The 13,197-nt window shown below is 41.1% G+C and overlaps 1 protein-coding gene across 4 annotated transcripts in view; it reads right to left on the bottom strand.

The window, feature by feature from the left end:
- LOC147571716 (uncharacterized) overlaps positions 1–13,197 on the bottom strand; it is a 46,300-nt gene that overhangs the window by 29,683 nt on the left and 3,420 nt on the right. For 2 of the 4 annotated variants that reach the window (XR_015247116.1, XM_086696130.1), the window contains one exon: positions 12,664–12,746. Coding sequence is in view for 2 of the 4 variants with exons in the window: in XM_086696130.1 (XP_086552256.1) it covers positions 12,664–12,746 (83 nt within the window). In the remaining 2 variants the exon portion in view is untranslated. Of the gene's footprint in view, positions 1–8,964; positions 9,182–12,421; positions 12,747–13,197 lie in introns of those variants that run through there. The other 2 variants (XM_086696129.1, XR_015247117.1) reach the window with 2 other exon arrangements.

Here is a 13,197-nt window from a genome sequence, read left to right as displayed (position 1 = left end):
GCTGTTCCACACCACTCCAGGGACTATCCAAAATGATGGAATGGAAGAATTCCCCATAAAAAAACCTCCAGGAAATAATGACAGCTAATGAACTGATCAAAAACGATTTAAACAATATAACAGAAAGTGAATTTAGAATAATAGTCATAAAATGAATTGCTGGGCTTGAAAACAGTATAAAGGACAGCACAGAATCTATTGCTACAGAGATCAAGGGACTAAGGAACAGCCAGGAGGAGCTAAAAAATGCTATTAATGAGCTGCAAAATAAAATGGAGATAACCACAGCTTGGATTGAAGAGGCAGAGGAGAGAATAGGTGAACTAGAAGATAAAATTATGGAAAAAGAAGAAGCTGAGAAAAAGAGAGATAAAAAAATCCAGGAGTATGAGGGGAAAATTAGAGAACTAAGTGATGCACTAAAGAGAAATAATCTATGCATAATTGGTATTCCAGAGGAGGAAGAGAGAGGGAAAGGTGCTGAAGGTGTACTTGAAGAAATCATAGCTGAGAAATTCCCTGATCTGGGGAAGGAAAAAGGCATTGAAATCCAAGAGGCACAGAGAACTCCCTTCAGACGTAACTTGAATCGATCTTCTGCACAACATATCATAGTGAAACTGGCAAAATACAAGGATAAAGAGAAAATTCTGAAAGCAGCTAGGGATAAACGTGCTCTAACATATAAAGGGACACTGATAAGACTCGTGACGGATCTCTCTACTGAAACTTGGCAGGCCAGAAAGGAATGGCAGGAAATCTTCAATGTGATGAACAGAAAAAATATGCAGCCAAGAATCCTCTATCCAGCAAATCTGTCGTTTAGAATAGAAGGAGAGATAAAGGTCTTCCCAAACAAAAACTGAAGGAATTCATCACCACTAAACCAGCCCTACAAGAGATCCTAAGGGGGATCCTGTGAGACAAAGTACCAGAGATATCGCTACAAGCATGAAACCTACAGACATCACAATGACTCTAAACCCTTATCTTTCTATAACACTGAATGTAAATGGACTAAATGCGCCAACCAAAAGACATAGCGTATCAGAATGGATAAAAAAACAAGACCCATTTGCTGTCCACAAGAGACTCATTTTAGACCTGAGGACACTTTCATATTGAAAGTGAGGGGATGGAGAACTATCTATCATGCTACTGAAAGTCAAAAGAAAGCTGGAGTAGCCATACTTATATAAGACAAACTAGACTTTAAATTAAAGGCTGTAGCAAGAGATGAAGAAGGGCATTATATAATAATTACAGGGTCTATCCATCAAGAAGAACTAACAATTCTAAATGTCTATGCGCCGAATACCTGAGCCCCCAAATATATAAAACAATTACTCACAAACATAAGCAACCTTATTGACAAGGATGTGGTAATTGCAGGGGACTTTAATACCGCACTTACAACAATGGATAGATCATCTAGACACATGGTCAATAAAGAAACAAGGGCCCGGGATGATACATTGGATCAGATGGACTTGACAGATATATTTAGAACTCTGCATCCCAAAGCAACAGAATATACTTTCTTCTCGAGTGCACATGGAACATTCTCCAAGATAGATCACATACTGGGTCACAAAACAGCCCTTCATAAGTATACAAGAATTGAGATCATACCATGCATACTTTTGGGCCACAATGCTATGAAGCTTGAAATCAACCACAGGAAAAAGTCTGAAAAACCTCCAAAAGCATGGAGGTTAAAGAACACCCTACTAAAGAATGAATGGATCAGCCAGGCAATTAGGGAAGAAATTAAAAAATATATGGAAACAAACGAAAATGAAAATGCAACAATCCAAACGCTTTGGGATGCAGCGAAGGCAGTCCTGAGAGGAAAATACATTGCAATCCAGGCCTATCTCAAGAAACAAGAAAAATCCCAAAAACAAAATCTAACAGCACACCTAAAAGAAATAGAAGCAGAACAGCAAAGGCAGCCTCAACCCAGCAGAAGAAGAGAAATAATAAAGATCAGAGCAGAAATAAACAATATAGAATCTAAAAAAACTGTAGAGCACATCAACGAAACCAAGAGTTGGTTTTTTGAAAAAATAAACAAAATTGATAAGCCTCTAGCCAGGCTTCTCAAAAAGAAAAGGGAGATGACCCAACTAGATAAAATCATGAATGAAAATGGAATTATTACAACCAATCCCTCAGAAATACAAGAAATTATCAGGGAATATTATGAAAAATTATATGCCAACAAACTGGACAACCTGGAAAAAGGGACAAATTCCTAAGCACCCACACACTTCCAAAACTCAAACAGGAGGAAATCGAAACCTTGAACAGACCCATAACCAGCGAAGAAATTGAATCAGTTGTCAAAAATCTCCCAACAAATAAGAGTCCAGGACCAGATGGCTTCCCTGGGGAATTCTACCAGACATTTAAAGCAGAGATAATACCTATCCTTCTCAAGCTATTCCAAGAAATAGAAGGGGAAGGAAAACTTCCAGACTCATTCTATGAAGCCAGTGTTACTTTGTTTCCCAAACCAGGCAGAGACCCAGCAAAAAAAAAAAAAAAAAAAAAAAAGAGAACTACAGGCCAATATCCCTGATGAATATGGATGCCAAAATTCTCAATAAGATGCTAGCAAATCGAATTTAACAGCTTATAAAAAGGATTATTCACCATGATCAAGTGGGATTCATTCCTAGGATGCAGGACTGGTTCAACATTTGCAAATCCATCAACGTGATACATCACATTAATAAAAGAAAAGATAAGAATCATATGATCCTGTCAATCGATGCAAAAAAAGCATTTGACAAAATTCAGCATCCTTTCTTAATAAAAACCCTCAAGAAAGTCAAGATAGAAGGAACATACTTAAACATCATAAAAGCCATTTATGAAAAGCCCACAGCTAACATCATCCTCAATGGGGAAAAACTGAGAGCTTTTTCCCTGAGATCAGGAACACGACAGGGATGTCCACTCTCACCGCTGTTGTTTAACATAGGGTTGGAAGTTCTAGCATCAGCAATCAGACAACAAAAGGAAATCAAAGGCATCAAAATTGGCAAAGATGAAGTCAAGCTTTCACTTTTTTCAGATGACATGATAGTATACATGGAAAATCCGATAGACTCCACCAAAAGTCTGCTAGAACTGATACATGAATTCAGCAAAGTTGCAGGATACAAATTCAATGTACAGAAATCCGTTGCATTCTTATACACGAATAATGAAGCAACAGAAAGACAAATAAAGAAACTGATCCCATTCACACTTGCACCAAGAAGCATAAAATACCTAGGAATAAATCTAACCAAAGATGTACAAGATCTGTATGCTGAAAACTATAGAAAGCTGATGAAGGAAATTGAAGAAGATATAAAGCAATGGGAAAACATTCAGTACTCATGGGTTGGAAGAATGAATATTGTTAAAATGTCAATACTACCCAAAGCTATCTACACATTCAATGCAATCCCAGTCAAAATTGCACCATCATTCTTCTCAAATCCAGAACAAGCAATCCTAAAATTCATATGGAAGCACAAAAGGCTCCGAATAGCCAAAGTAATCTTGAAGAAGAAGACCAAAGCAGGAGGCATCACAATCCCAGACTTTAGCCTCTACTACAAAGCTGTAATCATCCAGACGGCATGGTATTGGCACAAAAATAGACACATAGACCAATGGAATAGAATAGAAACCCCAGAACTAGACCCACAAACGGATGGACAACTAATCTTTGACAAAGCAGGAAAGAACATCCAATGGAAAAAAGACAGTCTCTTTAACAAATGGTGCTGGGAGAACTGGACAGCGACATGCAGAAGGTTGAAACTAGACCACTTTCTCACACCATTCACAAAAATAAACTCAAAATGGATGAAGGACGTGAATGTGAGACAGGAAACCATCCAAACCCTAGAGGAGAAAGCAGGAAAAAACCTCTCTGACCTCAGCCGTAGCAATCTCTTACTTGACACATCCCCAAAGGCAAGGGAATTAAAAGCAAAAATGAACTATTGGGACCTTATGAAGATAAAAAGCTTCTGCACAGCAAAGGAAACAACCAACAAAACTAAAAGGCAACCAACGGAATGGGAAAAGATATTTCCAAATGACATATCGGACAACGGACTAGTATCCAAAATCTATAAAGAGCTCACCAAACTCCACACCCGAAAAACAAATAATCCAGTGAAGAAATGGGCAGAAAACATGAAGAGACACTTCTCTAAAGAAGACATCCGGATGGCCAACAGGCACATGAAAAGATGCTCAACGTCGCTCCTCATCAGGGAAACACAAATCAAAACCACACTCAGATACCACCTCACGCCAGTCAGAGTAGCCAAAATGAACAAATCAGGAGACTATAGATGCTGGAGAGGATGTGGAGAAACAGAAACCCTCTTGCACTTTTGGTGGGAATGCAAACTGGTGCAGCCACTCTGGAAAACAGTGTGGAAGTTCCTCAAAAAATTAAAAATAGACCTACCCTATGACGAAGCAATAGCCCTGCTAGGAATTTACCCAAGGGATACAGGAGTGCTGATGCATAGGGGCACTTGTACCCCAATGTTTATAGCAGTACTCTCAACAATAGCCAAATTATGGAAAGAGCCTAAATGTCCATCAACTGTTGAATGGATAAAGAAATTGTGGTTTATATATACAATGTAGTACTACGTGGCAATGAGAAAGAATGAAATATGGCCCTTTGTAGCAACGTGGATGGAACTGGAGAGTGTGATGCTAAGTGAAATAAGCCATATAGAGAAAGACAGATACCGTATGTTTTCACTCTTATGAGGATCCTGAGAAACTTAACAGAAGACCATGGGGGAGGGGAAGGGGAAAAAAAAGTTAGAGAGGGAGGGAGCCAAACCATAAGAGACTCTTAAAAACTGAGAATGAACTGAGGGTTGATGGGGGATGGGAGGGAGGGAAGGGTGGGTGATGGGCATTGAGGAGGACACCTGTTGGGATGAGCACTGGGTGTTATATGGAATCCAATTTGACAATAAATTTCATATATTTAAAAAAATTTTGTTAATGTCATAGGGATTTCATTACATGTATAGATTGTTTTGAGGAGAGTAGGCATTTTAACAGTATTTGTTCTTCCCATCCATGAACATGAAATGTATTTCCATTTCTTTGTGTCCTCTTCCATTTCTTTCATCAGCGTTTCATAGCCTTGAGAGTACAGGCCTTTCACCTCTTTGCTTAGGTTTATTCCTGGTATCTTGTGGTATTTGGTGCACCTGTCAATGGGATTGATTCCTTAATTTCTCTTTCTGTTAATTCATGATTCGTTTATAGAAATGCAATAGATTTCTGTACATTGATTTTTGTATATTGTGACTTGTGGAATTCATATATCAATTCTAGCAATTTTTATGGGATTCTTTCATGTTTTTTGTATGGAGCATCATGTCATTTACAAATAGCAAAAGTTCTACTTCTTCCTTGCTGATTTGGATTCCTTTTATTTCTTTTTGTTGTCTGATTGCTATGTCCGGGACTTCCAGTACTATGTGGAATAACAGTGGTGAGAGGGGACATCTCTGTCTTGTTCCTGACCTTAGAGGAAAAGCTTTCAATTTTTCCTCATTCAGGATGAGATTAGCTGTGGGTTTTTCATAGATGACCTTTATTATGTGCAGGTGTGTTGAGTCTCAATCTACTTTGCTGAGGGTTTTTATCATGAATGGATGTGACATTTTGCCAGTTGCTTTTTCTGCATCTGTTGAAAGCATCTTATTTTTCTTATCCTTTCTTCTCTTACTGTGGTGCATCATGTTGATTGATCTGTGCGTGTGGAACCACCCTTGCAGCCCAGAAATATATCCCACTTGATTATGGGAAATGGTTCTGTTAATGTATTGTTGAATTTCATTTGAAGGTATTTAATGAGAATTTCTGCATACATGCTCATCAGGGTATTGGCGTTCACTTTTATTAAAAATTTTTAAAAACATATTTTCAAATGTTTATTTATTTACTTAGAGAGATAGAGTACATAAAAGTGAGGGAGAGGCAGAGAGACAGGGAGAGAGAGAATCCTGAGTAGGCTCTGCACTGTCAGCGCAGGTCCAATGTGGGACTTGAACCCATGAACCGCAAGACAATGACCTAATCAGAAATTAAGAGTTGGACAGTCCACCGACCGAGCCACCCAGGTGCCCCTGCAGTTTTTGTTTTTTTTAATTTTTTTTTTAACATTTATTTATTTTTGAGACAGAGACAGACAGAGCATGAACGGGGGAGGGTCAGAGAGAGAGAGGGAGACACAGAATCCGAAACAGGCTCCAGGCTCTGAACTGTCAGCACGGAGCCCGATGTGGGGCTCGAACTCACAGACTGTGAGATCATGACCTGAGGCGAAGTCGGACGCTCAACCGACTGAGCCACCCAGGCGCCCGTTTTCGTTTTTATCTGGTTTTGGTATCAGGGTAGTGATGGTCTCATAACATGAATTTGTAAGTTTTCCTTCTTTTTTATTTTTTGTAATAATTTGAGAAGAATAGATATTACCTCTTCCTTAAATATTTGGTAGAATTCATCAGTGAAGCCATCTGGCCCTGAACTCTTGTGTTTGGGGAGATATTTTTTACATTACTGATTCAATTTCTTTCTGGTTTCAGATTTTCTATATCTTCCTATTTCAGTTTTGGTAGTTTATGTGTTTCTATGAATTTATCCATTTCTCTCAGAGTGTCCAATTTGTTTGCATTTAGTTTTTCATAATATTGTCTTCTAATTGTATTTCTGTGGTGTTGACTGTTATTTCTCCTCTCTTATTTGTGATTTTATTTATTTAAATTCTTTCTTTTTTCTTTGTGATAAGTCTGGCTAGGAGGTTTTCAAGTTGATAACTGTTTTCAAAGAACCAGCCCCTGGTTTCACTGACTTGGTCTACTGTTTTTTGTTTCTGTATCACTTATTTCTGCTTTAATCTTTATTATTTCCTTCCTTCTGCTGTCTTTAGCCTTGGATTGTTCTTTTTATCATCCTTTAATTGTAAGTTTGGATTGTTTGAGATTTTTTCTTGCTTTTTAAGGTAGGCTTGTATTGTTATATACTGTCTTAGGACTGCTTTTGCCACATTCTAAAGTTTTTACCAGTGCATTTTCATTTTCATTCGTTTCAGTGTATTTTCTCATTGATTTCCTGGTTGGCCCATTCATTTAGTAGCATGTTGTTTAACCTCCCTTTATTTGTGGTTCCCCCACCCCCTTTTTTTTGTGGTTGACTTCACATTTCCTAGCTTTGTGGTCAGAAAAGATGCTTGGTCTGATCTCATCTTTGTGTACTTGTTGAGGCCTGATTTGTAACCTAGAATGTGATCGATTCTGGAGAATGTCCCATGTGCACTTGAAAAGAATGTGTATTCTGCCATTTTAGTATGGAGTGTTCTGAATATATCTGTTAAACCCATCTGGTCCAGTGTGTCATTCAAAGCCACTGTTTCCTTGTTGATTTTCTGTTAGAGGATGTGTCCTTTGATGTAAGTAATGTGTTAAAGTCCTCTACTATCATTATTATAAATGAGTTCCTTTATGTTTGTTGTTAATTCTTTCATATATCTGGTGATTGCATGTTGGATGCATAAAAATTTACAATCGTTGGATCTTATTGTTTGATTGTCCCCTTTATTATGAGATAGTGTCCATCTTCATCTCTTGTACTGTTTCTTTTTTTTTTTTTTTAATTTATGTTTTAGTCCTTGTCATGTTCCTGACCTTAGGGGGAAAGCTTCTCAGTTTCTCTCCATTGAAGATGATATTAGCTTTGGGACTTTCACATATGGACATTATGATGTTGAGGCACGATCCTTCTATCCCTCCTTTCGTGAGGGTTTTTTCATCAAGAAAGAAGGCTGTATTTTGTCAAATGCTTTTTCTGCATCTATTGAGAGCATCATGTGGTTCTTATCCTTTTTTTGGTTAATGTGATGTATCACATCACTTGATTTGCAGATATTGAATCAGCTGTGCATCCCAGGAAAAAACCCCACCTCATTATGGTGAATACTTCTTTTTATGTATTGTTGGATCTGGTTTGCTTATTTTTTTTGAGAATTTTTGCATTCAGTTTCATCAGGGAAATTGGTCTGTAGTTCTCCTTTTTAGTGGAATCTTTGTCCACTTTGGACTCAAGACAATGCTGGCCTCATAGAATGAGTTTGGAAGTGTTCCTTCCATTTTCTGGCCGTAACCTTATCTTGTTCCTTCATTTGGGATGCATTCCTCTTGTCTTGGCATTTTGGCTGAGTATTTGCCTTCTCTGTGTTCCAAAAGCTCCTTAGGTTACCTGCCTGTGAGATAAATGGCTTTATGAAGAGGATGTCATCTAGTGTCCAGGGCCAGGCACATCAGGGAGTGACTGTGGTGTGTGTTGCGTGCACTGTTTTGTGTTCTGGCTGCACTATCCTTCAGGCCAGTTGTATGGGCAATGTATGGTCCTTGGGCGGAACGTGGGGAGTTTTATCTAGGTCTGCTCTGATCTGCTTGTTAAATGAGACTTGAAACGACTGCCACTAGAAGTGAAGCCCTGCACAACTGTCTGGTCAAGAGAGGTGCTGTGGTCAGGGGCTTCTGCTGGTCTTCTGGAGAAGGGGCCAGCTTCTCTGGGACCGAGGCAAGCTTGACCTAGAAGGCCAGTCTCGCCAGAGCACAGGAAGGTGGGGCTTGGTGTAAGCAGGTTAGGCAGTCAGTGTGGGAATTGCCTTGTTTCCGGTAGGTGGCTCTGTGTTTATGCTGGGGAGCAGAGGAGGGAAATGGTGCCACCCAGCTCCTCTGTCCCAGCTCCTTTGTCCCCTCTTTGTGACCACTGTGAAAAGAGCAAGGGCTCTTTTCCTAGAGGATTTATGGAGTGAATACTAAATTAATAAAATAGCATACTCCCCATAGGAAGACACCTAAGTCCACAGTCACCCCCCACCGTTTATACCCCTCCGCCACAAAGGCTGCTTACTGTGTATGTGAAGAACTATAGAATGAGAAGGAATGACAGTCCCAGTTTCCACCCATGGAATCATAGCCCTTGTGGCTCAAAGCTCTGCCTCTAAGCCCCCGCCTGTGCCCGATCTGCTGCTCTCCTGACAGTAGGGTCTCCTCCTCTCTGGAAGTGCTATCCAGTGGCACAGAGACACATGGAGCGATAGGGAGCCTGAGGTCCTGCAGAGAATCTGGAAAAAAGCATGCTCTTAGAGAAACACTTCGCCTATACATGTTAATTGGGCTCAGCTAATTTATTTTAATTCAGAGGTACTTCTCAGCTTAAGTAGAGTAAAATTTGCAGGGTACTTTTGTCCTCTAAAAATATAAGCTAAAATTCTAATTAACAAAATTAACACAAATGCACTTTGATTTCTGGTGTAAATTTCCGTGTTTTACCCGTACCTGTGACACAGGACACCACAGAACCTGCTCATGTGAACCCAAGTGAAGACCATGGTGGGGACTTGCCACACAGGTCATTTTGGATTTTTTTCTCTTCACAACTTAACTTTCAGTGCGTGTTTTCTACAACAAGTATGTCACCTCTTATAGTTCAGAATGTTCATACCCAGGGCACACCTGAAGGGATTCTGGACAGCATGTTTACCACAAAAAGATTGAATGCTGATGGATATGAAAGTTACGCTAAGACCACTCTATATGACACATACAAAAATATAAGTTGCAGTGAAGGGAGTTTGCATTTTCAGATTGTAGAGATAGCCACAGATTTTCTGAACACATTAAAACCCTTGACAGAAACAGGAGAGGAAGAAACAGCAAGAGCAGTGATGCCACATTGAGGAGATCCAGAAAGAATGAGGCAAGCCAGGAGACTTCCAAGTGGAGTGTGGGATCATCCACCTTGGCTTATTTCCAGGAACACACTGGAAAAGCCCTAAGGTCCTCACCCCTAAGCACACTTAACTTGTAAACTTACACAAAGAGATGCCAGGTGGCCAGTAGAGAAGCCCGTAGACTATTCGGTAAAGGTTGTGCATTTGGAACATAAAAAAACAAGCAGACATATCATATGACACAGAAACCAGAGACATTGGCAGGAGAGTGTGCTGTACAGAAAGATGTGGGTGTCAGGAGAGACTTAGAACTGAAAATGGCCAGAGCATTTCCCTTGTACTTCTCGGCACTTTTGGTAGAGTCAGTATTGGTATCACTCACGGGGGTGACACCAGCTCCTGGATCTGCTAACGGCCCTGGATGGGATGGACATTTACTCTGATTTGAGTAGACTGTTGGGGGATTAAAAACAAAACAAAACAAAACAAAACAAAAAAACCCTCCTCACATTCCTCACACAACTTAAACTCTTTGCTCCAGTCAGATCACAAATCACATGCAGAGGGTGTGCCTCATCCCTCAGGTGATCCCCAAGAAGTGGAAGACCCATCCTGTAAACCCTGACGAAGACCTGTAAAAGCCTTGATTCAGATGTTTTCATCACTCATCAAACAATGATGGATGGCTGGGGCTCGAGTACATGGATATACATTAGGCTGTGCCTCATGCCTCACAGAGCCCAGCCCGTGGGCAGGGCATTTCTAATGAACCGCTATGTCTGCTTTTCTGCATACAGCCCCATTCCTTATCCACGAGAGACACCTGTACCAACACAGAGTGGAGGAAATGACAGAAAGATGATATGTCGATCATGAAACACAAGGAATGTGGTAATGGCGGCAGACACATTCCCCTTGCATCATAATGGTCTGTGGTACCACCTCTGCACCTTGGCCAAAGACCTAACACCAACAAAAATGAGTGTGCTTTACAAGTCAACTCATACCGCTCAGATCATCTTACCAAGTGTTGCTGGTGGAGGGTTCGGAGTGACCCCAGGGCCACCAAGGTTCAGGAGGTGGATGTGCTGAATAGCCCATGGGGGTGCGTCTAGGGTCCTTGTCTGCAGAATCTTCCAGTTAATGGAGGAAGTCCCCATGGATCCACACTGTCCTGCAGAACAGAAGTGACAGCTATGTGCATATGCCAGACAAGAGAACCAATACCCAAAGCAGCTGTAACCCAGAGAAGAACATGTCAGCACCTGCCACCTTCTCTGCCAACAGGATCCAAGAGTGTAGCATCAGTACCTGAAAACTCTGTCCCTGCCACTGGATACCACCTACAGCTTGGGGTAGTAGATGCAAGAGGTGGAACTGCTGTCACCACACATCACTGCCCATGTCTGCGGAAGTAAAATGGCAAGGGTCCCGTCCTAGAGGGTTAACAGAAGTAATTACATAGTAATGAAGCAGCATTCTCCAGACAGGCAGGCATCTATGTCCCAGTTCACCCTGCATCCGTCCTCTGCAGTGACTCCTGATGCTCTGTTTTTGATATATTAGGAACACAACAAATTGAGTGCGAATAAATGGCTCATATTCTGCTCGTGGAATCACAGCCACTCCTGACGAAAAGTTCTGCAGCCGGACCCTCACTTTGCCTCCTCTGCTCCTCTCCCTGAAAAGAGTCTTCCCTCTTGAAGTGTTGTCAAAGGCCTCTGAGACCTCTGGGGAGTGGAGGATGCCTGGGATCTTGCAGGGGAATGAGAGTCTTCTGTAAGGAACAAGTGACTTGTGGTGAATGTCTCCAAAGCTCAGATGTGTTCATCTTAATTCATAGGGAATTCTGATTTTAAGCATACTACAGGACACAGAGTAATTAAGTCCTACAGAGAACAAGAGGTAAAAATTCACATGACAGAATTAATTCAAGTGTGTTTTGATTTCTGGTATAAAACTCCTGGGATGTGTCATGAGACTGTATCAGCTCTAACAGTGACTGGGGACACAACCAGAAACTGCTCATATGAACACAATCGAAGGACACAATGTTCAGGTTATTTTTACCTAAGGTATAGCTGGAAGGATTCCAGACAACTCATTTACCAACAAAGACGGGAAGGTGATGAGTGATGATAATGACTTTGTCTAAGACCACTCTGAATCGCACAGGGCACAGGGACACCTGGGTGGCTCAGTCGGTTGAGTGACTGACTTCAGCTCAGTTCATGATCTCAAGGTTTGTGAGTTCAAGCCCCGCGTTGGGCTCTGTGCTGATAGGTTAGAGCCTGGAGCCTGCTTCTGATTCTGTGTCTCCCTCTCTCTCTGCTCCTTCCCCACTCGTGCTCTGTCTCTCTCTGTCTCAGAAATAAATAAATATTAAAAAAATTTTTAAATTGCACAGGGCTCAAAATAAAAAGTTGGAGTAATGATGGGGTTTTGCATTTTTCAATTTTAAACAATACAGTAGACTTTCTAGCAGGTTAATCTCCTAGCCAGAATCAAGAAAGGAAGACACAGCAGCCACACTGTTCCCACAGAGTTGAGGTCTGGCAGGGGTGACCCAGGCCAGGAGACGTCTGTTTGGAATATGGGGTCATCCTCCTCTCGTCATTTCCAGAAACACATGGTAAAGTTTTAGGGTACTCAGCCTCTAAGCCCTTTGGGCTTCTAAACTTACCACAAAAAGATGACAGGCTGAAAATAGAGAAGCTTGTAGGCTCCTAGGTTAAGAGTGTGCATTTGGAAAACAAATAACAAGCAGGCATATCACACAACACACAAAACGAGACTAGGCCAGGAGAGCGTGCTGTACAGACAGATGAGGGTTTCCCGAAAGTGTTACGACTGAGAATGGTCCCAGGATTTACCTTGTCCTTGTCTGCATTCTTTGTACAGTCAGAGCTGCTGTAACTCACAGAGGTTGCACCAGTTTCTGGATCTGCTAAGGACCCTGGAAGGGATAGAGGTTTATTCTACTTTAGTGGACTGTGTGAAATTAAAAGAAGCCCTCACCTCATTCCTCCAATATCTTAAACTGTTCCCTACACACAGGTCCTTGGCCAGAGGCAGAGGGTATCCCACATGCCTCAGGTGACCCCCAAGGATAAGGGGGAGAACCATCCCCTCACCTTGATAAAGACCTCACCGTGCCCTAGTTCATGTTTTTCGCAATTAATCAAATAACTGTAGACAGGTCAGGCTCAACTAGCAATCTAGAAGTCATCACCTAAACAGAGGTTTCTCAGTATACATTATGGGAAATCACCATTTCATTACAGATTAAGAATAAAAATAAGGATGCCTGGGTGGCTCAGTCAGTTAATCATCTGACTCTTGATTTTGGCTCAGGTCATGATCTCACAGCTTGTGAGTTCGAGCCCTGCATCCGGCTCCACCCTGAC

Source organism: Puma concolor, unplaced genomic scaffold, assembly GCF_028749965.1.
Source record: "Puma concolor isolate L17-30 unplaced genomic scaffold, mPumCon1.1.hap2 unalloc_scaffold_11, whole genome shotgun sequence".
Classification (NCBI taxonomy): Eukaryota; Metazoa; Chordata; class Mammalia; order Carnivora; family Felidae; genus Puma; species Puma concolor.
Note: the sequence above shows the minus strand (reverse complement) of the source record. Positions and strands in the feature narration are given on the sequence as shown.